We start from the raw sequence: 25,692 nt of genomic DNA, 5'->3' as shown, positions 1-25,692 counted from the left end.
AATAATGGACAGAGGCTCTGAATAGACATTTTTCCAAAGAAGACATACATATGACCAACAGACACATAAAGAGATACTTAACCTCACTAATCATCAGGGAAGTGCAAATCAAAACCACAATGAGGTATCACTTCGCACCTGTTAGAATAGCTATTATAAAAAAGACAAGAAATAACTAGTGTTGCAAAAACTGTAGAAAAGTGAACCCTTGTCTACTGTTGGTGAAAATGCAAACTGGTGCATCCACTATGTAAAACTGTATGGAAGTTCTTTAAAAAAAAATTAAAAATAGAACTATCATATGCTCCAGCAATTCCATTTCTGTGTATTTACCCAAAGAAAATGAAACACTAACTTGAAAAGATATCTGCACCCCAAAGTTCACTGCAGAATTATTTACTATAGCCAAGATATGGAAACAACCACGATATGGAAACAACCAACCACCAATGGATGAATGGATAAAGAATATGTGGTATATACACACAATGGAATATTATTCAGCTATAAAAAAGAATGAAATCTTGCCATTTGTGACAACATGGATAGATCTTGAGGGCATTTTTCTAAGTGATATAAGTCAGACAGAAAAAACAAATACCATATTATCTCACTGATATCTAGAATCTACATTTAAAAAGGGTGGGGGTGGTGAGCTCACTGATACAGAAAACAGATTGGTGGTTGCCAGAGGTGGGGATAGGGGGTGGGCAAAATGGGTGAAGGGTGTCAAAAGGTAAAATCTTCCAGTTATAAAATAAATAAGTCATGGGAATATAATGTACAGCATGATGATGGTGACTATAGTTAATAATACTCTGCATATTTGCTAAGAGAGTAAATCTTTAAAGTTTTCATCACACAAAAAAAATCTGTAGCTATGTACAGTGATAGATGTCAACAAGACATATGGCGATCATTTGGCAATGTATACAAATATCAAATTATTATGTGTACACCTGAAACTAATATAATGTTGTGCCAATTATACCTCGGTATAAAAAATTTAAAAATAAATCCAGCAAAAAATAACCACTGCTGGAAATTATCAAATATCATGAATTGTAAGACTCAATATTGTTAAGATAATAACTCTCCCCAAATTGATCTACAGACGCAACACAATCTCTATCAAAATCTCAGCATGTTTTTTTTTTTTGGTAGAAATTGAGAGAAAATAATCCTGAAGTTTATACAGAAATGCAAAAGACCTAAAATAGCCAAAACAATTTTGCATAAGAACAGAGTTGGAGAACTTACACTTGCCAATTTTGAAATTTATTACAAAGCTACAGTAATCAAGGCATTGTGGTGTTGGCAGTAAGAAACAAAATCTAGAGTCCAGAAAGAGACTCTTACATTTATGGCCATTGGTTTCCCGCAAAGTTGCCAAAGCAGTTCAGTAAAGGAAAAGACAGTCTTTTCAAAAAATAATTCTGAACAATATAAATGAACAAACAAAACAGAAACAGACTCATAGATAAATAAAGAACAGACTGGTGATTACCAGAAGGGAGGGGGGTTGGGAAACTGGATGAAAACGGCGATGTGACTGAGAAGTACAGATTGGTAGTTACAAAAGAGTCATGGGAATATAAAGTACAACGTAGGGAATAGAGTCAATAACACTGTAGTAACTATGCATGGTGTCAGGTAAGTACTAGAAATATTAAGAACGAACACTTGTAAAGTGTATGCTTGTCTAGCCACTATGCTGTACACTTGAAACTAATATAAAATAATACCGAATGTAAACTGTAATTGAAAAAATATATATACAACATATAAAATCTGTGGAACACAGCTAATGTAGTGCTTTTCAGGGAATGCAAAGGAAAAAAAATAATTCCAAGACAATTCGATATCAGTGTGTAAAAAAACAAACCTTAAGATTTATATCACATGAACTCAAAATGGATCATTAAAAAAAAGATCATATATCTAGATGTAAGAGTTAATAACAAGTGTTGTCAAGCATGAGGAGAAACTTCAACCTTCACACATTGCTGGTGGGAATGTAAAATGGTACAGCCACTTTGGAAAACAGCTTAGCAGTTTCTTAGAAAGTTAAACATAAACTTGTTATATAATCCTGAAATTCTAGTCTTAGCTAAATACTGAAGAGAATTGGAAACATATATCCACAAAAAACCTCACCCATGAAAGTTTATAACAGCATTACTCACAATAGCCAAAAACTGGAAGCAATCCAAAAATGTCCATCAACTGGTGAGTGGATAAACAAAATGTAGTGCATTCAGACAATGGAATATTAACTCAGCAACAGAAAAGAACAATTTACTAATATATGCCACAACAGGAATAAACCTCAAAAATTTAACACTGAGTAAAGAAGCCAGATGCAAAAATACTACATATTATATGACTGCATTTATATGAAATGTCCAGAAAAGGCAAATTTATAAAGACAGAAATGGATTATTGATTGCCTGGAGCTGGGGATGCAAGTGGGTATTGAATGCAAACAGGCCGAAAAGGAATTGCTGTGGGTGATAGAAATGTTATAAAACTGGATTGTGGTGATGGTGACTATAAATTTACTAAAAATCATTGAATAGTACACTTAAAATGAGTCTTGTGGTATATAAATCGAACCTCAATAAAACTGTTTTTTAAAAAAGCATTTCTCAATCTAGCTAATACCAAAAAGTTGTGCAATTTTGTGGAGTTACTGTGAACTTGCCTGCAGTCATTAATAAACTGACACTTTTACCTCCTCCCCAAAACCCCAGCAGAATTCCCCACCATTCTCCCCTGAATTTTCTCCTTTACCTATCCTGGTGAATAAAAAAAGTATCCTAGCCAGGATTCTAGGAGTCATTCTAGACTCTTCTTAACAGGCATTAGAAACAGAAATTCTTTTTATTCTCCCTACTTAGTTTCTTGAATCCGTGTTTCCTCTCCATTTTACCATTGCCTTAGTTCCAATGTTTGTAATAGTTTCTCAACTAATCTCTCTTACTCTACACCTGCTCTTTCCAATCTATCTTCTCTATGATCCCAGAAAACTTGTTCTAAATTGCAAATATAATCCTGCCACCCCAGTTAAAACCCTTTGGGTTTTCCCACTCCTACCCTGTCTCTATGGGCAACAACCATTTTTAAGCTCTTTTGAGCATACCTCCCCACCACGAGCAAAAATGTTTAACATGCACCCCAAACGTGTATATTTATATATCATATACATACATGAATTCCTGTACTAGCTTATTACATAATATACACAAAACTGAAATTTTAAAGGATGACATAAAAAAGAGACACAAAGAAGTTCCAGTTCTCTCTACATCTATTGTTTTGCATACTCATACCCCTCTTTGAGATTACTGGCCCAAAAGAGAAAGTCTAAAATCTTTTGCACGACATAGAAGGCTGTGTATCATTTGTTCCCCGCCTACATCTCAACTTCATCCCTCACTACTTCAGCCCACACACCATATGCTTTAGCCTTAACAAATTATTTGTAGTTCCCTTATTGAACAAGAAGTTAAAATTTAATTTGCACTCTGCATTTTTGCCACTGTCCTTTCGTCTTCCTGAATGTCCTTACTACCTTTTTCAGCCTGGTGAGCAGATCCAGCTTAAGTGCCATTGCCCTTTTCTAAATAGTCTATTCTTCCCATCTTAGTGTGCTTATTTCTATTACAATATTTTTACATTGCATTAAAATTATACATTTGCCTTTCTGTCTTACAAGCTTTGTCATAGTGCTTTAGCTTCTTGAGGACAGAGGACAGTTACATTATCCAAACTGAGTATTCAACACTTACGTATTGTCAAATGCTGGCTGAACAGTTTTGCCTTTTATGTTAAGTCAACTCTTGAATTGAACCAACAAACTCTACCAAGTTTACCATCTCTCATCATATCCAGATCTGTAACACGCCAGCAGTATGCATAATCCATATCCAAGAGTCATCCTAACAAGTGAGACTCCTATGGTCTCAGAGTGCTCCGATTCGGACGACCTAGTCAATCTTATCACCTCCATGTTGACTCAAATTTAGTCACCATCATCACTGGGAAATGCTCTACCTCTAAGATCTCAAACTGAGATTCCATTTTTGACCACAAGATCTACCTAAACTATTTAAGTGTTCACCTTTCTGGTGTACACTATCACCAGTACCTCATATCTTGCTTATTTTACTGGTCTAGTCAGGCCTCTCCTTTCCAGTGTCAATTCCATAGCCAATCATTTCAATTCTGCACTCATCAGCATCCAAGGTTACCATGCTCTGCTAACCCATCATCTAGGCTCTTCCCATCCCCAGTTTTATGTTAACCAAAGTATGTTTGTTTGGGTTTTAATTTCTACTTCTGAGCCAAGCTCTGCAAATTCAGATTATCTTTCCTTACATATAGTCTCAAAAAATGTATTTCCTCCCTCCAAGTCAGCTTTTCCCCATATTACCTGCCATCCTTTTCTTCTCTGAGGTCTCAGGTAAAGAGATGTCCCTGGGTCCTCTCCAAGGATGACCATCTGAATATCCTGCTTTCCATCCTCTCTATGTAATCAACTCCTTAACATCTGTGATTTCACCTTCTCCCCTGATCCTGATTCTGTCTCATTAACTTTTCATTTCTTTCTTTTCACTCATGAAAGAATAGTTAGTTCATGTCACCTTTATTTTCTACCTTCTCATACACTTCTCATATTCAATCTGGGTTTTCCCTTTACAAATAGCTCTTTCAAGCCACCAATTACCTATTCATTGCCAAATCCCATGGGATTTCCCCATTCTGTTCAACTTCTTTGCATTATTTATATCACTGGTAACCACTTTTCCTTTAACCCTTTTCCTCTCTGGCGTTCCCTGTCACTAACTTGTCCTGGTCTTTTCCCTGTTTCTCTGACCACACTGGCCCTGTCTCCTTCATTGGTGCTGCTTTCCAAGCTAAACCTTAAATGTGATTACACTGTATCAGGATGGCCTTAGATGTCTTTTTCCGCAAACTCCCATGATGATCCACTCGCTGTGACAGTGACAACTCCTAAATCCTAGCACGTTTTCACACTGGCAAGTCACATTTCTGACATGGATGGGTGTTTTTATATTAAGGAGGAGATCATAACAGACATTCTCTTATGATGACACCCATCATAAGAGATGGGTCCCATGTTGCTCATTCAACTTTAAAAAAATCAGTTAATATAGAAATACACTATACACTGTAACTTAAAATATAACCATACTTTTTATTCATGAATTCTTTGAGTATAGGTCCACTGATTTGAAAATTCTTGCATAAGCCACCCATACTGCAGTGGATAAAGTTTCCACTCTATTTTTACAAGCAGAACAGGAATTTAAGATGTGAAACAATCTGTGTACAGAATCTTTCAGGATTTTTATTTTTCCTCAATGTTTTCTAATTCTTAATTATACCCTTTACATCAATTTTTAAAGCTACTTACTTATATTAAGTCTTTCAAAGCAGTAAACTTAGTTTTCTTACAATTCTCCTTAACACTGAGGTTTTACCATTTTATCTGACAAATTATGTATCACAATAACAAGTACAAACGAGTTTGAGAGCAAACACAACTAACTCTGGGTAAGCATTCAATGCAACTGGTGGAAACAAAAATATTTAGGTGTACAGATGAGCAGCCTATCAGCCCACCAGCACTCAGCATGTTATGGCTGTCAGTATTTTTATAGAGAAAATGGAAAATGACGATTAAATTTGGTAAGACATTTAAGGAAAGGCTCAAGAGCAAGTCTGCATATTAAAACCATGTCAAGTCAGAAATCTTATGGAGGTAAGAAAAAAATTTCTAGACTTACACTTAAAATCTTAAGAGTGATTTTAATATTTATACATGAACAATCTATTTCAAAAATGAAAGTGGAAAAATGATGGATAATCCCTAAATAACAGACATGTCTATTCATGGCCAATTTCACATGTCTTTAAGGAGTGTGAAAAACTTACAAACATACCTCAGGGATATTGTGGGCTCAGCTCCAGACCACTGCAATAAAGCAAGTATCGCAATAAAACAAATCACACAAGTTTTTTGTTTTTCCAGTGCATATAAAAGTTGTGTTCATTATATTGTAGTTTATTAAGTGTGCAATAGCATTGTGTCTCAGAAAATAATGTACTTATCTATTTTAAAAATACTTTATTGCTAAAAAGATGTTAATCGTCACCTGAAAGTTCAGTAAATTGTAATCATTTTGCTGATGGAGGCCTGCTTCAATACTGATTGCTTCTGACTGATCACAAATCACCATAACAAATAATAATAATAATGAAAATGCTTGAAATATTGTGAGAATTATCAAAATGTGACAAAGAGACACAAAGTGGGAAAATGTTGAAAAATTGGCATCAATAGACTTGTTCAACACAGGGTTGTCACAAACCTTCAATTTGTAAAAAACACACGATCTTCTAAGTGCCATAAAGTGAAGTGCAATAAAACAAGGTATGCCTATATGTTTTCTACCTGTGCTTACCAATAAGGTAATTCTTTCCCTATTGAAAATAAAAAATTAAGACTTTTAGTATCTTACCTCCTTTTTTTATTGTCTATTATTCAAGTGACTATCACTAAAAAGTTTAAAAGAATGCAATATCCAAGGAACATAGAAAACCTTTCTGCTAGGAGTATCAACCAAACAAACAATAACTTGCTTCCTTAATATTGTAGAGATTTAATACATGCAGCACAAGTGAAAGGTGAACTGTGATGCATTAACTTCAATGGAAGATAGAAGAATCCAGAACTCAGTGGATGATACTAACCAATATTACTACTTTGAGGGTTACTAATTTTATGTTTTTGTCCCCAAAAGTTAGTTTTTTACCAACTTAGAAAAAAGCTTCCAAATACAACTACAAATTAAATAAAACAATTGGAGTAAGTAACACCTTTTGCTTTCCTGTACCCTATTATAAAAGGAAAAATAAAGGCAAAGGCAATGATGTTCGAAAATAAATTGTCACAATTTGTTTGAATTTTTTTCCTTCTCTATGTAATGTCTTGGAAAAGCAGTTACAATTCTTCTTTTATTATATGCTATTTATGCTTTCAAAATATTAGCAAAACACTCAAGAGGAAAGAATTTTTAATGAATATTGACACTAAAAAGAACTTGATATGACACAATAATCAATTTATGGTTTGTTCAAACTTGAGAACTTTAATTGGCCTATGGGTTGGTTGGATGTACTGTAAAATGTTGTAAATAATTAGGGATGTATGTATAAACAAGATATATCAGCATAAATTAAATTAGTCTATCAGGTACCATGGAACGTAACTTTCTGCAAACTGCTGGTCTCTTCTTTTTCTCTAAATATTATCATACTTAGAAAGAACAAAGAACACCTCAGTACTGAAATGCAAGTTGACATTTTTGCATAACTATTGTCCCTGCCTGTCTTTTAATATTAACTTGATTTTTTCTTCTCCTAAGGTGAGAGAAGATGCTAGTTGACTAAAAGAAAGAATGAGAGGGAAAAGACCATTTTATGAGGATTTAAAATCTTATTCCAAACCACTGATAAAAAATAATGTGTATGGGTCATGGTTCAAAAATTGATTAAGAATAATGATAGCCATGATAATATATTGTATCATGTGATCACTTAACATTCCCTTAACAAACTGGCATGAACTTAGTCATGTACTATAACTGTAGGCAGTTAAATAGAAATCTAGCCAAAGTGAGTCTGTTCAGTTATAGCAGAAATAAGCCTTTATACCTTTTATCTCAAGGGTCATTTCTTTTAAGACACCCAAAGAGATCACAACATAAACAATTCAACTATAAATGATATACTGGAAAATCCTTAACCATTCAGTAAATCTAAAGGTCAATACTAGTTTATATGAAATATAATTGAAATGAGTCTCTCTGAGAATAGAGATTTCACTACTGAATTGCTAATGAGTAATTGAAAAACAGCGAATTGGAAGGGCTTTGAGGTGCTTGGAAAGCCTGTGGTTTTCCCTACTTTTCACTAGTGTTTCTCCATGACTAGTAAGGGTCAACATGACCAAGAATTCTTCAGGGCTCTACTTTCAGAAGTTACCTAAAATTAAAAAGCAATACTGGATGTTTTTTAGCATCTTAGAATACAGTTCATCAAAACTTCTAATTTTACAGATAAAAAAACTGAGCCTGAAAAACACTAAGAGACTTATTCCAAGTTTCAAGACAATGGCAGAGCAGGACCCAGCACTGAACACCCCTCAGCAGGTTCAAGTAAATGTGGGTCAATTGCAGGGGCACAGCTCTATCTTTATCACCACGCCCTGTCCTTGTGGTCCAGAGTGTGCACAACAGAAACCAGAATCTTCTTAAATTATGATTCTCAACAACCTCAAAGTTAGCACTGTGCCATCCTAACATATTACTTATAATAGTCATTAGTAGAAACTCTCACTTGGTACATGTGTTATAGCTAAAAGAGAATATCAAAACCACTTGTGATTACATAAAACTGACAAAATAGCATTAAGCAAACTTTTTTGATGTAAACGGATTTAAAGAAAAAGGAATGAGTTCTTTCATCATCATTAAGAAAGAACATCTGACATCAATTAACTCTCATCTACTTTAAAGTGAAGAATTAGACACAAAATTACCTTTGAAGGTTTCAAGTTCCTTCCTGTAGAAAAAAAAGGAAAATGTAAATTTAAAATAATCTATTCCCAATGAAAACTGCTTTTATATTATAACACAAATTTATGTACTTTAAATGCCCAGTGATATCCCTGGATGCTCACATATCAATGCTTTACTGTAATTACCAATACATTAGCCTAAGGCTACTATTTTCAGTTTTTCTATTACCCTATTAATGGCTCAAAAAAATTCTACCAAAATACAAACTACTGAAATACTGAAACACTTATAAGAAAACACAGAGCATCTGAATGCCAGCTATGAACCATCTTGTATATACAGCAAATTTAAAAGCACTTAGTTTTCCCTCCACTGATAAACTTTAAATACTAAAGTTTTATGCTCTTTAATGAAAACTTATCCAGAATAGTGACAGTTATTTCCTCCTTGAAATAAAAGGGGAAGCGCGTATCAAAAGACTGAGGTCCATTGCTCATCCTGACACAAAAGGGCCAAGCCTCCAGGAAATCCTGTGCTTGGCAATTTTGTCAGTGTCAGTTAAGGATGCTGAAATACAAAGTTTCCTGGGGTAATGTAAAGCGAGAGAAGACAGATGAGCAAACATAAAACAACACATTTTTGACAAAGAAGTTGAAGCAAGTTCTTTTCAGATTTTCCTTCATAAGTTTTAAATTGTAATTTTTATTATTAGCACTAATAAAAAGTTATTTTGAGGAGGTAAGTTTATTCAATAAAGGCTTGTTATCCCATTCAAAATATGAGACATTTATCTTTAATTTACACTCTAGGTTTTGCTAAAAATCTAGACATATTTTGAATTCTCAAATTAGTATTCCACACTACTAATTACATACCCCTCATGTTCCAAAATAGCTGACTACAATTAACAACTGGCAGGGAGGACTGGAAAGCTGCCCACTGAAAGGCCAAACAGATAATATTCTTGTCACAGTCAAGGGGAGGTTCTTAAATCAGATGGTCATATCACTCCTTTTTTTCCAAAAATACCGACTCTTTGGAATAATGCTCCAGCATCAAGTTCATTAACTAAGAAAAAGGATGTGATTTCTAATCTCATCTTTTCAAAAACACATGCAATTGTTTCCCTTCAGCTAATAGTCCAACTTTATTCTTAAAAGATTAGGTACAAAATAAACATGCCCCAAACCTACTTTATATTCCAGTAATGGGGTGAGTGCTGAAATATGTAACAGAAAGGCAACATGAATCATAAGAGAACATCCTGAAAAGATACCTTCAATTTACTTCTTAGGAACAATTCCCTAAGGCCACTGATGGGTGGAAAAGATGATAGATAGGTTGATATTCTAATGAGTAATTATTTTTCTATGGCCACAATCTTTAGAGAGCATCTGCTTTCCTTCTCTTAGAATATGTAGCAGTGAGCAAAATTCCTAAAAGGCACCTCCCATTTCAATAAGCTAAAACTCAGTGTTAATGAGTAACTGCCCAAATGCAGAAAGCTGCCTTTCATTTTACCATGCTCACCTTTCCTTCTGGCTGCCTCACCAAAATCAAGGGGAAGCTGCTACTGAGAAAAGAGGAGAGGCCTAGCAGAGGGCTTTTCCTAGACATTCTCTATTTACAGAATGTCATGACCCATGACTGTTTGTAAAGTTTACAAGAAACTTCCCTTCAGACAGTAAATCATATCTGTACCCAATTCCTAAAAATGAAGCTTGGGTGAGGTGGTGGTGGTACAGATAACTATGGTTTAAAGTAAAAATCAGTATTGTGAAACCTTTACAGAACTGATCAAGTAAAGCAGTAGCACTGAAAGCTTTGAAATTTTCTAATATGTAGGGCAGCCTCTACTGTTTGTTAGAGGTAATAAGCATTTGGAAATAGGGAAGAGGTAAGAGAAGGGAGGGGGAGGCATGTCAAGCAGAGGTGAAAGTGAGTGTGGAGGTGAGACAATGCCAGTTACATTTAAGAAACAGCACATACTTCAGAACAGCATGTTGAATGACGAGAAGGTAGAGGGTTCTGACTGCCAGGCTAAAAGGATCTGGTTTTATTTTTAGCAAGAGAATAACATGAGCAACACTGTGTTTTAGGATGAACATTCTAGCTGTGATGGATAATGTACTGACAAGGGAGAAGATAAAAGCAGGGAGTACTTTGGAAACTATTAGAGGAGTTTGAAGAAGAGCTAATTAGTGCCTGGCAAGAGCAACTTAAGTGGCAGTGGCAGTGGCAGTGGCAGTGGCAGTGGCAGTGGCAGTGGCAATGAAAAGGGGGAATCCAATTTGAAAAATGCTGTGAAGATGCAACAGTCCATGGCAACTAATTACAGGGGGATAAGTGGAGAAAGGAGATGACCACATTAACCATGAGGGTTCTAGTCTGAATACTGGAAGGAAGGTGCATTCATTAATAATAGAAAACTTAGGAAAAGCATAGATTTTGGAGGGCAGGACATCATGAGTTGAGCTTGGGATTTCATGAAATAATCTGGGAGGTTGGAAACCTAAGGCTGGTGAGGTCAAAAGACACAATATCCATCTCTAAAGAATTTAGTTCCTACAGATTTCTACTCCCTCACTTCCTATTCAGTCTTGAAAGCCTATCCAGTTGGCTTCCAGACCCAGACCCCACCACTGCACAGTCAAGGTCACTAACAATCGTCATGTTGCCAAATGCAACGATCACTTCTTACTTTTCATCCAAATCTGTCAGGCAGCACATGACCCAACTGGCAATTCCCTGAGAAAGTTTCCTCTAGTTTTTCTCCTGCTTCCTCAGTTTCTTCTGTTAGCTTCTCCACCTCTTCCAGACCACCAAATGCTGGAGCATGTAAGTTTGGCTCTGGGCCCTCTTCTCCCCTGAACTTACATTTTCTCACAAAGCAATTTCATCCTGCCAGGTAGCCTTAAGTACCACCTATATGCTACTGATTTCCTGATTTATATTTTTGTCTTGATCTCTTCTTTGAGCTCCAGATTCATATGCAACTGCCTATTTGATAGCTCTACTCAAAAGTGGAATAAGTTTCTCAAACAATGTCTGCAAAACAGAGTTATTCTTCCTCCAGTCTCTTTATCTCAACTAATGGCATTACCAAGCTTTGGTTTATCTGTCTCCCTCCTTCTCCACATCCAAATCCACCAATAAATCCTGTCAATTCTATCTCAAAACATATCCTGAATTCACCCAATTCTCTCCATCATCACTGCTATCAACCTTGTATAAATATCCATTTTCTTATACAGAATGTAATCTTTGAGTTCAATCATTCAACAAAAATTTATTGAGCTTTAGACACTAGGAATAATGTGAAGAATAGCAGTTGGAATAATGCTAGGTTTGGGATATATACATTCCATTACTTCAAGGAACTTTAGTGAGAGAGAGCAGTAAAGCAACAACTTGAAATTGGTATAATAGATTAAGGCTCTGTTAATGACATGCTGAGGATTCTCTAGGAAAGAGAAAGGAGCAACTCATACACTTTGGTTTGACAGGAAAGGCTTCTTGGAGGAGCAAGGATTGCACTGAATTTTTGCAGCAAAGTACACAGATGAGATGATAGGTCACATTTATTAAGAACAGGGCAGATATTTTATTCTTAATCATTATGCCATACTCTCAGTTAACCAAATGAAAAAGCAGAGGTAAGCAGGAGTTTTAAGTTCTGGTTACTCTCCAAATTCTGTTAGACATGGTAATGATAATAATCAGTGTGAAACAGTCTTCAAGTTCATTTTTTCCATAAAGACATCCTTGACACCCAATTGGCGATCTCCCCTTATCTAAACTCATATAACTCTTAATTCTACCAGCGTTATAACACCTCATGCACTGCCTTGTAATGCAGGTGTTTCCGTACAGGTGTCATCTCTACAATTACAGTGCAGAGCTCTTTAAGTGCACAGATCATGTCTCATATGCCCTGTTCACATTTGTGCAGAGTCACAGAGCCAGAACCAACACTCAGCAAATCATGATTATCAAGTACTGTGACTATAGAATGACTAAGAATATCTGCTTTTTCAAAGAAGCCCTTGCTATGACTATAGATAATTTTATTCTTATTTAAAAAAACTTGGTCACATAGTATCTCATTTGATAACCTGTTTACCACTTGCATTTAAAAAAAAAAAAAATGGAGTCTTTTATTTTTCAGTTTAATAGTATTTTCAGATGATCAAATAAATAAGAATTGAAATACCTTATTTTAGATTTTACCATATTTTAAATTTTACTCAATTCAGCAAATGCCTTTCAAAAATCTAGCATAACAAACCCTGAAACCAACACATTCAACAAATAGCACCAGACTCAAAGTCTAAGAATATTTCTAAAGGGTGAAACAGCTATTTAATCATTTTCTCTACAGGGGTTGAGTTATGAGGGCAGAATAAAAACAAAAATGCATCAGATTAATAAATAAATCTATGAAATGATGCATGAAGTATATTAAATTTGTATATGTATAGAAATCAACTAAATCAGACATACAGATATGAAACTTGACAGATTAGAACCACTGGATAAATGTCTCCATAAACACAATCATCTCACAGATGGAAGCACACTCTCTCTACATTCCAAACTGTTTCCCTAGGACAAATCCATGTTAAAAAGCTAACACAATGATTCCACAGGGCAAATACTACATTAAAAATGCCAACTGCAAAATCAACTCAATATTTTTCTTAATGCTTGAAAATGTTTAGGGGAAAATTCTTTTAAAGTATGACCAGCAATACTTTTTGTATAAAACACACATGCAGAGTGACCCTTCATTATGGCTGATGGACAAAATCTATCACTGTAACTACTTATTCATGGGAAAAATTTCATAAGACCCCTTTCAAAAGGATCACCTACCACCTATAATTATCAAGTCTGGTGTTTCCCAGCATTCTACAGCCATGAAAATGTGTACTTACAGACTTGGTGGGTTTGTGGTTAACAGGGTAGAAGATGAACTGGGGGTTGGGAATAGAGTTAGCCTTCAGCTCAAGGTAGGGGATGCATCACAGAACAAGACATTTTTAACACATCTGTAAATCAAAGTTCTTGAAAAGCAGGTAGTTCATCGTACAAATGACACTAAGTCTTTATTTATCATAAAAAGAATCTGATACGGAATTTAAAAAATTGACCCCCCAAAAGATAATGAAGGTCTAGGAAATGGGCTGGTTGGTGGTAGCACTAAGTTACATATTAAGAATTAAATTCCCCTCAAACTTCCAAGAAAATTACTTTCCCAGACTGTTTTCCATGAAAGTCTATTTGATTTGAAGGGGAAGGCAGGTAGTTGAGACAAATAGGATAAAGGAGGATGAGACAGGTATTTGTGTTCTTAATATACTGCATACATTGTACAAAGCACCTTACACACATTACCTCCTATAACCCACAATACCCCTCTGCAGGTACCATAACCCTCATTTAATACATGAGGGAAACAAGGCTGGAGGGTAAGCAGCCACACAACTGCTAAGCGACAGGACTCCAAGTGTGTGCAATCTCTACCATCCAGAATGCAGTCCAAGGGCCCAGTGCAGCCTATCTGAATGCAAGTGTCACCTACCTGAGATATTTTAGCCCCACTAGGAAGTAACCTAAGCAGAACAGCAAGTCTACTGAATACCAGAGTCATGTATGAAACTCAGAGCTATCACAAAACTTCTGGGCAACATCTGGGTCTACACTGTGACAGTACATTCTTTTTAGGAAACTGTCAAAAGTTAAAAGCCAATCACTGATACCTCAACATGGCCTAGAAGATATCTTGTGATTTTCAAAAAAGTCTGTTAAACACCTTTATTCTCATTGATGTGCTGAGAAGTGTTCAGTGACTAACCCAGGGCAATTAATTGGTTACATTTTTATTACAAAATTAAGAATTCTAGTACCTTTGCCCGGCCCGGCGTGGCTCAGTGGTTGAGTATTGACCTACGATCCAAGAGATTGGGGTTCAATTCCCGGTCAGGGCAGCCAATCAATGACTCTCTCATCATTGATGTTTCTCTCTCTCTCTCTCCCCCCATCCTTTCCTCTCTCTGAAATCAATAAAGATATGTTTTTTTTTGTTGTTGTTGTTTTATTTTTTTTATTTTTTATTTTTTTTTAACTTTTTATAATTTTTATTTTTGTTTAAAGTATTACAGATGTCCCTTTTTCTCCCCAATGACCCATTCCCCCCCATTCCTTCCCCCTCCCCAGTCACCCTTCCCACCACTGTCTGTGTCCTTGGGTTGTGTATATATGCACATAAATTCTTTGGTTACTCTCTCCCCCTCCACCCCCCCCGCCCCCTCCTTCCCTCTGACATTTGGTCAGTCTCAACTATGCTTCCATGTCATTGAATCTATTCTGCTCGTCAATTTCTTAAGTTCTTTAGATTCCACGTATAAGCGAGATCATGTGATATTTTTCTTTTGCTGCCTGGCTTATTTCACTTAGCATAATATTCTCCAGGACCACCCATACTGTCCCAAAGGGTACGAGCTTCTTCTTCTTTACAGCTGCGTAGTATTCCACAGTGTAAATGTCCCACAGCTTTTCAATCCACTCATCTACTGATGGGCACTTGGGCTGTTTCCAGATCTTAGCTATTGTAAACTGTGCTGCTATGAACATAGGGGTGCATAAATTCTGATGAATGTTTCAGGATTCTTAGGATACATTCCTAGGAGTGGAATCACTGGGTCAAACAGCAGCTCCATTTTTAATTTTTTGAGGAACCTCCACACTGTTTTCTATAGTGGCTGCATCAGTCTGCATTCCCACCAACAGTGTACCAGGGTTCCCCTTTCTCCACACCCTCGCCAGCACATGTCGTTTGTTGATTTGTTGATGGAGCCATTCTGACAGGTGTGAAGTGATGCCTCATTGTGGTTTTAATTTGCATCTCTCTGATGATTAGCGATGTTAAGCATTTTCTCATTTGTCTCTTGCCCATCCGCACGTCCTCTTTGGAGAAGTGTCTATTTAAGTCCTTTGCCCATTTCTTAATTGGGTTGTTTGTCTTTCTCTTGCTGAGTGCTATGAGTTCTTTGTACACTTTGGAAATTAACCCTTTATCAGATTCATCCTTGGCAAATATGTTTTCCCAGACCATGGGGTTCCTTTGTATTTTGAGGCTGTTTTCTTTTGCTGTGCAGAAGCTTTTTAGTTTGATGTAGTCCCATATGTTTATTTTTTCCTTTGTTTCTCTTGCCCTCGGAGTTATATCAGTGAAAAGTCCACTACGTGGGATGTCTGTGACTTTACTGCCTATGTTTTCTTCCAGGATTTTTATGGTTTCGTGCCTTACATTTAAGTCTTTTATCCATTTTGAGTTTATTTTTGTGTATGGAGAAAGTTGGTGGTCTAGTTTCATTCTTTTGCATGTATCTGTCCAATTTTCCCAGCACCACTTATTGAAGAGACTGTCTTTACTCCATTGGATGCTCTTGCCTCCTCTGTCAAATATTAATTGACCATAGTGGCGTGGGTCTATTTCTGGGGTCTCTATTCTGTTCCATTGATCTATATGCCTGTTGTTGTACCAATACCAGGCCGTTTTGATTACAGTGGCTTTGTAATACAGTTTGAAGTCTGGTAATGTGATCCCTCCCACTCTGTTCTTTTTTCTCAAGATGGCTGCAGCTATTCGGGGTCTTTTTTGTTCCATATAAATTTTCGAAATGCTTGTTCTAGGTCTGTGAAATATGCTGTTGGTATTTTCATAGGAATTGCATTAAATTTATAAATTGCTTTGGGTAGTATAGACATTTTAATGATATTAATTCTCCCAACCCATGAGCATGGTATCTTCTTCCACCTGTTTAAATCTTCCTCTATTTCTTTTTTCAGTGTCACGTAGTTTTCTGAGTACAGGTCTTTTACATCCTTGGTTAAGTTTATTCCTAGGTATCTTATTTCTTTAGTTGCGAGGATAAATGGTATGCTTTTTTAGTTTCTCTCTCTGCAAGTTCATTATTGGTGTATAAGAATGCCACTGATGTTGATTTTGATTTTGGATGTTGATTTTGTATCCAGCTACCTTGCCAAATTCGTTTATCAAATCTAGTAGTACTTTGATGGAGTCTCTAGGGTTTTCTATGTACAGTATCATGTCATCTGCAACTATTGACAGTTTTACTTCCTCCTTTCCAATTTGGATACCTTTTATGTTTTCTTCCTGTCTGATGGCTATGGTGAGGACTTCCAGTACTATGTTGAATAAGAGTGGTGAAAGTGGACAACCCTCTCTTGTTCTGGTTTTTAATGGAAATGGTTTTAGTTTTTGCCCATTGAGTATGATGTTGGCTGTAGGTCTGTCGTATATGGCCTTTATTATGTTGAGGTATGATCCCACTATTCCCACTTTGCTGAGAGTTTTTATCAGAAATGGGTGCTGGATTTTGTCGAATGCTTTTTCTGCATCTATTGATATGATCATATGATTTTTGTCTTTCATTTTGTTTATGTGATGTATCACATTTATTGATTTGCGGATGTTGTACCAGCCTTGCATCCCTGGAATAAATCCCACTTGGTCATGATGTATGATCTTTTTAATGTATTGCTGGATCCGGTTTGCTAGTATCTTTGTGAGGATTTTAATATCTATGTTCATCAGGGATATGGGCCTGTAATTTTCTTTCTTTGTAGTATCTTTATCTGGTTTTGGGATTAGGATGATGCTGGCCTCATAAAAAGAGTTTGGGAGTTTTCCCTCCTCTTGAATTTTCTGGAATAGTTTGAATAGAACAGGTGTTCATTCTTCTTTGAATGTTTGGTAGAACTCGCCTGTAAATCCATCTGGTCCAGGACTTTTGTTTGCTGGGAGTTTTTTGATTACTGCTTTGATTTCATTAGTTGTTATTGGCCTATTCAGGTTTTCTGCCTCTTCTTGATTCAGCTTTGGAAGGTTGTATGTTTCTAGGAATTTGTCCATTTCCCCCATGTTGTCCAATTTGTTGGCATATAGTTGCTCATAATATTTTCTTACAGTGCTTTGTATTTCTGTTGGGTCAGTTGTTATATCGCCTCTTTCATTTCTGATTTTATTTATTTGCGTCCTCCCTCTTTGTTTCTTAGTGAGTCTGGCTAAAGGTGCATCAATCTTATTTACTTTTTCAAAGAACCAGCTCTTGGTTTCATTGATTTTTTGTATTGTTTCTTTAGTCTCTATGTCATTAATTTCTGCTCTGATTTTTATTATTTCCTTCCTTCTGCTTCCTTGGGGCTTTTCTTGCTGTTCTCGTTCTAGTTCTTTTAGTTGTTGTGTTAGATGGTTCATTAGATCTTTTTCTTGTTTCTTGAGATGGGCTGTAATGCTATGAATTTTCCTCTCAGGACTGCTTTTGCTGTGTCCCATAGGTTTTGGGTTGTTGTCTGTTCATTTTCGTTGCTTTCCATGAAGTGTTTGATTTCTTCCTTGATCTCCTTGGTAACCCATTCATTGTTTAATAACGTGCTATTTAGCCTCCATGTGCTTGAATATTTTTGAGTTTTTTTATAGTGGTTGATTTCTAGCTCCCCCTCCTTTCCTCTCTCTGAAATCAATAAAGATATGTTTAAAAAAAAAAAAAAGAATTCTAGTACCTTTGTGTTACTAATTTTTTAAATTCAAACTTTTAATTGGCTAGCCAGCTTCTTACAAACAAACAAATAAAACCCCTCCCCATCACTCATCATTACCCAGGCAGTGGTTTGTTGTTTATCAGCATTCTACAGTCATGCTGCAGCACCTGAAACTATTTCCTTACAGGCATGGTGTTGGATAGGGTGGATGGTGAATTAAAGAAATAAATCATGCATCTCACATCCAAATGTATTCCTGATTCAGGAGCACCACTTCTGAAAAACTTTGCTGGGCCATTTTTACAATTAGCAGTCCCAAGAGCTGAAGTGGTCAATGCACCGAGAGAAGCAAGATCCTTGTCATACTTCACAGCATCCAAACTCAGACTATGGAGAGCTTTGTGTGGAGACAATATAATATAAAATGTATGAAAAAACATTGGTCTGGTGTGGCTCTGCCATTTCTCATCTCATTTTTCTTGTTAGTAAAAAGGAGAGTACATCAACACAAATGGTCATTATGTGAATTCTATGAGTTAATTTAGACTAAGATTTTAAAGCACAGTACCTGGTACCTAGTAAGTGCTTGGCAAATGCTACTGTTATGTAATTAACATCATCATCATAACCTTTTGTCCACATGTTATCTTCACAGAGCAAGAAAAGGAAAATCATTCATTCAGTTTGCAGGGCATCTTTTTAAAAAGGAAGGAGGTTTATTTTTAAGAAACTCTTCTCTTGTGGATCCAATAACAAAAAGTTTAATTTTTGGATATAATATTTGAACACTTCCCAAATGGTGCTATATAGAATATCTAGTCACAGAATTTTAATATGTATTGCAAGCAAATTGGCTCCTTCAGTAAGTTGTGAAATGCTGAGTCAAACAAATTTCTTTACTACAGAAATTCTCAGAACCCTTAATATAATGATATGTATTGCCTCCCTAAGGCAAATACAGGGTAAAGTGTTTCTGAAACTTAATTGATCATGGAATGTTTTGTCAGTGGCTACTTTTTCAGTCTAGTATTCCATATGAAACACTTCAGGGAATGTTGCAGCTAACAGAAATTTTTTAAAATTCAATTTTATGTTTATAAAAAACACATGTGCATTCCTTAAATCAAATAGTACCCACAAGGGTTTATTTATGATGAAAAAGATTAGCTCCTTGCCCCAGATCTTTCCATCTTTCCGTCCTTTCACAAGCAGCCGCATTTAATTCTTTCAATTATTTCCTCTGGTATTTACGTCCATTATTTCTAAATAATATGCCAACATTAATATTTTATCCATTTTTTGGTATTTTAAATATTACTTGCTGCTCTCCTGCTGTGGAAGATGAGGATTAGCTTTCTTAAACCCCTCCTACCCCTCAATACAAACATGCTTCCTCTCCTCCATCTTCCCAATAAGTTATACTACAATTCTGGCTTTAATCCATATTCCACATTTAATTATTACAAAGTTATATAGATATTGTTTATTACTGAACCATGTAGTATATTTTTCTTATAAAACTGTGTTTTCCCTTAGTGTTAATAGTTGCCTTGTTTGCTTAGTTTTAAAAAACATAACTATCACTAATTCATCATCAAGCTATTAGAGCTTATAAAACTCTCAATATGGTCAAGCATATCAGGCAATCTACTAGCTTCATTTTCCCCCTTAGAAACACTACTCATGGAATCATCCAGAAGCATCTTCCTGCTTTGGTCTGACTGCTCTCCAGGCCTGATGAAAGTTCTCTCCACTATGGTTCTGGGAAATTCCCTGTGTTTCTTTCCTAAATTGGGTGGATCCTTAGGGCAATTCACCTCCCTCTGTGTCCACCCTTCTTGGTTTACTCCCTAGTTTAGAGCACATCCTCCAGCAGTTTCCTGATAAGTGTGCACAAGAGCTAAATTTGAGGCCTTGTGTGCCTGGAAATGACTATTTCCTCACACTTGATGAAAACTGTGCTAAGTATACATAAAGTAAAAACCATTTTCTACTTCCAGTTTTGCTGAAAAGTTGAAGTGTTTTGATTTCTAATCATTAATGTAAGACCTTTCTAAAGGCCTTTTTGATCTTTATTCCTAGTGCAGTAAAATTTACAGAAGTATGTATTGACAATGAATACTTTTTCTACTCATTTTTCCAAGTACTCAGTAGGTCCTTTCAAACTCTTTCATATCTTTCCATTCTGAACAATTTTCTTGTATTATCGCTTTAATAATTTTGTCTCTTTTTCTCTCTCTTTCTGAACTCCTAGGAGTCAGATATGGAACTTCAGAATCAATGCTCATTTTCTTAATATTCTTAGCTTTTCTCAGTCTTACATACCTAACATTATCTTCCAGTGCTTCACTTGGTTTTCTCTACTTCTATCATATATTTTATTTCTAAGAGCTCTTTCTTGTTCTCTAATTATTCCTTTTCTCTAGAATCCTGTTCATGCCTCATCAATACAAAATGGACTCTTACTAGATGGCCTTATGTATCTGAGGCTCTTACTTAAAATTTTTAAGCTTTCTTTTGCTCTCCTTATAGTCTTTCATTTTTGTGAGTTTAAAAAATATATATTATTATTAGTTTCTTTTCTATTTATTTTGGTCTGTTTCATGTTGAAAGATTTCTTCAATTGGATATTCTTGCTTAGATGCCCGTTCATATTCAAGAGTGAGGCAACAAAAAGTTGATTAGAAGTCATGTGCAGAGGTGTGGGGCTCATCATCAGAGGATGTTAAGATGCAGACCCAGCTGTTTCATCAGAGAACTCCCCAAATGTCCATACCTGCAGGTCTTTTCTCTTGGGCTGGTCAGTTTCTCAGATGAGGCCTCCAATATTCTGCATAGGACATGTACGTTGGGCTGCCAGAGTTTGGGAGCCGGTGAAAAAAGGGGCCTAAGGAGCCTCACTGTTTAGAATGCAGACTTTCACTTAATTCCTCAGTTTTCAATATAGTAGTAGCTCTACCTTCCCTCAGATGTGTAGGGAGGTACTTAAGTCTGGAGCCTCTTAGGTGCAACCTAATGTCACTTAATGAGCTAGGGTTGGGGTAATCATGTAGCTGAGCCGAGGATCAGGAGGTCTAACTCCCATAAATGTACTTTCAATACCTTTTACCTTCTGAGGTTCATGGTGCCTTCGAATCTTGAGCCTTTCTGGAGCTCTGTGGGACATATCAGCATGCTTCATGCTCTAGTCCCCTGCGCAGGAACCAGAGTCTCTGCTCAGGTTTCAGCCTCTCTGCTCTGCTAAGTAATCCACCTTCTCTATTCCAAAATGTGAATGGCATTGCCTCTTCTGGTCTTTTTGTTCTTATGGGTTATAAACTTTTAAAAAGTTCTTCATTATAATTTTAGTAGGGTTTCTTTATTATAATTTTATAAAAAGTTCTTTATTATAATTGAAGACAGTGACTGTGTTCAACCCATTGTGTTAAATGCAAATTCTGTATCAAGCAAAAGTAATTTGGTGTCATTACACTAACCTTCATCATATTCCCATCGATACTTCAAGACTGAGTAGAAGTAAATAAGAAAGAGCTTAAAATGTAAATACGACACCTGTAAATAGTAAATGTTCTGCATGATTATTTAAAAGATACTTTTTGGTCAATCTACATTTGACTGAATAAAACTGCTCTACTTTCTCAGTGTTGTCAACTCAAATTATTTCTATTGCAATCAATTATTAGCCATATATATGTATTCATACGTGTAAATAAATTGCTTTCAAAAGGTATCTTCGAAAAAAACACTTCATCCTTTTACACGCTGAATAAAATAAAGAGTTTCAGAAAGGTAACCGTTTATAAATGGTATCGAGCAATGTTTCATATTCAGTATTTCTACTATTTGTGTTTAGAAAGGCAAGTTAACTAGAACTGAGAATTACCAGTGATTCTGTGAGCTAAACGAGCCCGCTTTTATTTGGTCCTGTCTCTTATCTTCTATAACCCTGCAAGAAAGTGTCATTATGTCTACTTTACAGATAAAAAAGCCAAAGGTAGGTTATTTGCAAAAGGTCACACAGGCAGCACGTGGAAGAGAAGAAATTCAAGCTTAGATCTGCAAGGTCTTCTCACAGTAACCAAAACAAACTGTATTTGTTAATAATTTTGAATTAAATCAATAGTAATCATTTCAGGATAAAAATAGGACTTCAATTTAAATCACACATCTAATATCTTACTAGACAACTGGATGCAAAATACTTTGGCATTTATTGATAAATATTTACTTTATAAAGATGCTATGAGCATCAACTCCCCAATGATGCATCCCAGGAGTTTCAGGAACATTTAAGACCCACCCCTAGGAACACATAGACCTAAGAAATTCAGATGACTCGGTTTCCACACCTCTACGCCTTCGCATTATTCTAGATACTTTATCATTGTAATAATCCACAATACCTACATTTTCGTTTCAATTAAAAAATTCTTTTTAATCCTCACCCAAGGATATGTTTAATGATTTGAGAGAGAGGGGGAGAGGGAGGGAGGGAGAGGGGGAGGGGGAGGGAGACGGAGAAGGGGGGAGGGAGAGAGAGGGAGAGAGAGGGAGAGGGAGGGAGAGAGGGGGAGACAGAAGAGGAGGGGGAGGAAAGAAGAGGAGAGAGGGGGAGAGGGGGGAAAGAAGGGGGGAGAGGGAGGGAGGAAAGGAAGGAAGGGGGGAAAGGGAGGGAGGGGAGGGAGAGGGAGAGAGAGGGAGCGGATGAGCAGTTGCTTCCCATATGTGTCCTGACCAGGAATCGAACTTGAACCTTTTGGTGCATGGGAACAACTCTCCAACCAACTGAGCCACCTGGCCAGGGCTTAGCTTTTTTTTTTTTTTTTTTACCTCCTATATGCCAGGGACCAGTACTTCTCTAGACCCAGAACTACTCAACTTATCATCTTAAAATCAAAAGTATACTCTGCCAAACCTATGCTCTTCCTTTCCCACCAAATCTGCTCTTCAGCCTCAGCCAGACTCCCACCTCATGACTTCTGTTTTCTTTCATTATCAACCCCCCTCTACTTCCTGCTCTGCCCAGATGACAGTCTCAGTCACTCTCACCATACTGTGGACCTCCCCATGGACTTCAGAGGACCTGCCCTGCATCTTCCCAACCCAGCCCACGATGCCATTGCACAAGCTGGTATGCCACAGTTAGTTCAGCAGGCTGTTATCCGTAGATCTTTCTTCCCTCTCCTGTTCAGGTCAGCCTATAGGTAATAATCCGTATAACAACTTATACTTACAGAGCACTTACTGCATTTGATGACCATTATCTCATTTAATCCCCACAACAATTCTGTGATGTGGGTACATTATTATGCTCACTACTATAAATTAGAGATATTGAGGCTAAAGTAGATGAAATAATTTGCCTAAGGTCTTACAACCAGTATGTGACAAGACTGAGGTTCAAATCCATCCAGCCCCTTTCCACAGCCTGGGCTCAAAGTTGCTTTTCCTCCTGCTCTGGTAATAAAAAAGGAGAGAGGAAAGAAAAGGGAAAAAGCAACTCAGGCATTTTCCACTTGGGGAAAACAAAGTCAAGGCAACTAATCTGGTGGAAAGCTTTGTCCACTACCCTGCTCCCCTCCACTTTTCACTCTATCCTTAGTTTTCAGAACTCATCTTCATAAAATGGCAACAGATAATGAATGGTACCAAAAATATATATATCCTGTTTTGGAAAGCTTATTCATAAGCTTTATGTTTGAAACATTTGTTTTCTATCAGCCCAAACTTATAAAGAGTAGCATGTAGAGTACTGTGAAAAACTTTGTGATTGAAAATTAATACTGTAGCTCATTTTTCAAACTCACCTCTTATTTTTCTTGTAATTTTCCAGTTGTTGGGACTGCGTGTGTTTGTATCTTTCTAATTCACACTGTGCACATAAATCCTCCAGATTCAGCAGGTGGTTTTCTACCTCCTCAAAACTAGTTTCTAAATGCGCTGAAAGTATATAAGGTCAAAAGAACAAACATCAAATATCAGAATCCTTGATCATGAAGAAAATAAAAAGTATCCAAAAGTTAAAGTTTAAACTGTTGCTATTGTTTTGCATTTATTTAATATTCCTTATTAAACTTTCTTGAGGCAAAATAAAATACACTGACTGACACAACATACTTCAAATTATCTTTTTTGAGTATATTTTTATATTTCAAATATTTTCAAGATGTAATTTTCCATAACACTCTATTAACCAGGATGATGAGGAAACAGTATCTTGATTAATCTAATATATCACACATGAATCAATTTCAAATAATGAGAACACAGCAAAATATAATTAACAAATTATACTGAACATAATGTAATATTTGAGATTTCAAGTTACTTTAGTATTTGTTTTGCCCCAGCACATCATATACATGTCTTCAGGGAACTGTAGAGATGTGCAAATACTTAGTAACCATAGTCAGTGGTTGGTAGGAAGATACTCCGCTCTGTCCACCAGTCAACTAGTCTTTCAGTACTCTTTTGCCTTTAGGCCACAGAGCTTTGCAGCTTTAATGGAACATGGAGATCTAGTCAAACCCTTCACTTAAAAAATTCAAGACCAAAGCCTGCAGAAATTAATTCAGTCATCTAGCTAGTGAAGGGCAGTCAGGAATCAACACTGAGTCCCTCCCACAGTACACTACAATGATTTCCAATTGATAGGGTGCTAAGTAAACCAAGACCTCACAGTTGTAGGGGTAGACTGGTTTTCTTAGACAACAGGAAAGTTTTAGAGGTCAAAGATTTTAGAACTCAAACAGCATCATGGCAATTTACCCAACACACACCACATAAGCAGACACTGGGATACAAAGATGAAAAAGACAGTCCTTGTGCTCAAAGAGCTTAAAGTAGAGGGGAGGCATATTTCAATAACAGCACAGTCGGAAAGACCAAGGCATGAGGTGCTGGGGGAACTCAAGGAGTGGCATCTAACACAGATGAGAGAGAAGGTGGGAAACGCTCAACACAAGATCTGACTCCCAAGTCCAGAAGTGACAGTCATCCAGTGGGGCAAGGGACAGCAGTGAAGAAGCTGGCCGGGCAGGCAGCTTTCCAGTCTGTTTCACTTAGTAGCTGCAATATAATTACACTGCTGAGTCCCTTCATTTATCTGTTGGATTTCCACATGACTTTCTAATTTTTTTAAAATCCTCACCCAAGGATATGTTTTCACTGATTTTGGAGGGGGGGAGGGAGAGAAACATCAAGGAGAGAGAAATATCCACTGATTGCCTCCTGTACCCACCTGGACTGGAGATCAAACCTGAAACCTATGTATGTGCCCTATCAGGAACTGAACCCATAGCCTTTTGGTGTATGAGACGACATTCCAACCAACTGAGCCACCCAGCCAGGGCTCATGTGAATTTCTAAATTAGCTTTTGTAGCATCTAGGTTCTGAGCAAACTCCTCAAATTTTAACTTGCGGTTTTAGGTTTGTTAAGATGCAAATTATGGCCTGTTTTTAATCTTTGTTTGATCCAAAGATTTATTAAATCCAGAAACATTAACATTTTCT

General features: G+C 36.6%; 1 protein-coding gene across 1 annotated transcript in view; it reads right to left on the bottom strand.

Annotated features, from left to right (window-relative positions):
* Nucleotides 1-25,692, bottom strand: part of DTNBP1 (dystrobrevin binding protein 1) — a 92,028-nt gene that overhangs the window by 35,531 nt on the left and 30,805 nt on the right. Inside the window, exons 6-7 of the mRNA XM_087820632.1 lie at nucleotides 23,987-24,119; nucleotides 8,630-8,652 (exon numbers count right to left, since the gene is read on the bottom strand). Coding sequence (XP_087676758.1) covers nucleotides 8,630-8,652; nucleotides 23,987-24,119 — 156 coding nt within the window. The remainder of the gene's footprint in view (nucleotides 1-8,629; nucleotides 8,653-23,986; nucleotides 24,120-25,692) is intronic.

This window comes from Miniopterus natalensis, chromosome 9 (genome assembly GCF_054644295.1).
Source record: "Miniopterus natalensis isolate mMinNat1 chromosome 9, mMinNat1.hap1, whole genome shotgun sequence".
In the NCBI taxonomy this organism is placed as follows: domain Eukaryota; kingdom Metazoa; phylum Chordata; class Mammalia; order Chiroptera; family Miniopteridae; genus Miniopterus; species Miniopterus natalensis.
Note: the sequence above shows the minus strand (reverse complement) of the source record. Positions and strands in the feature narration are given on the sequence as shown.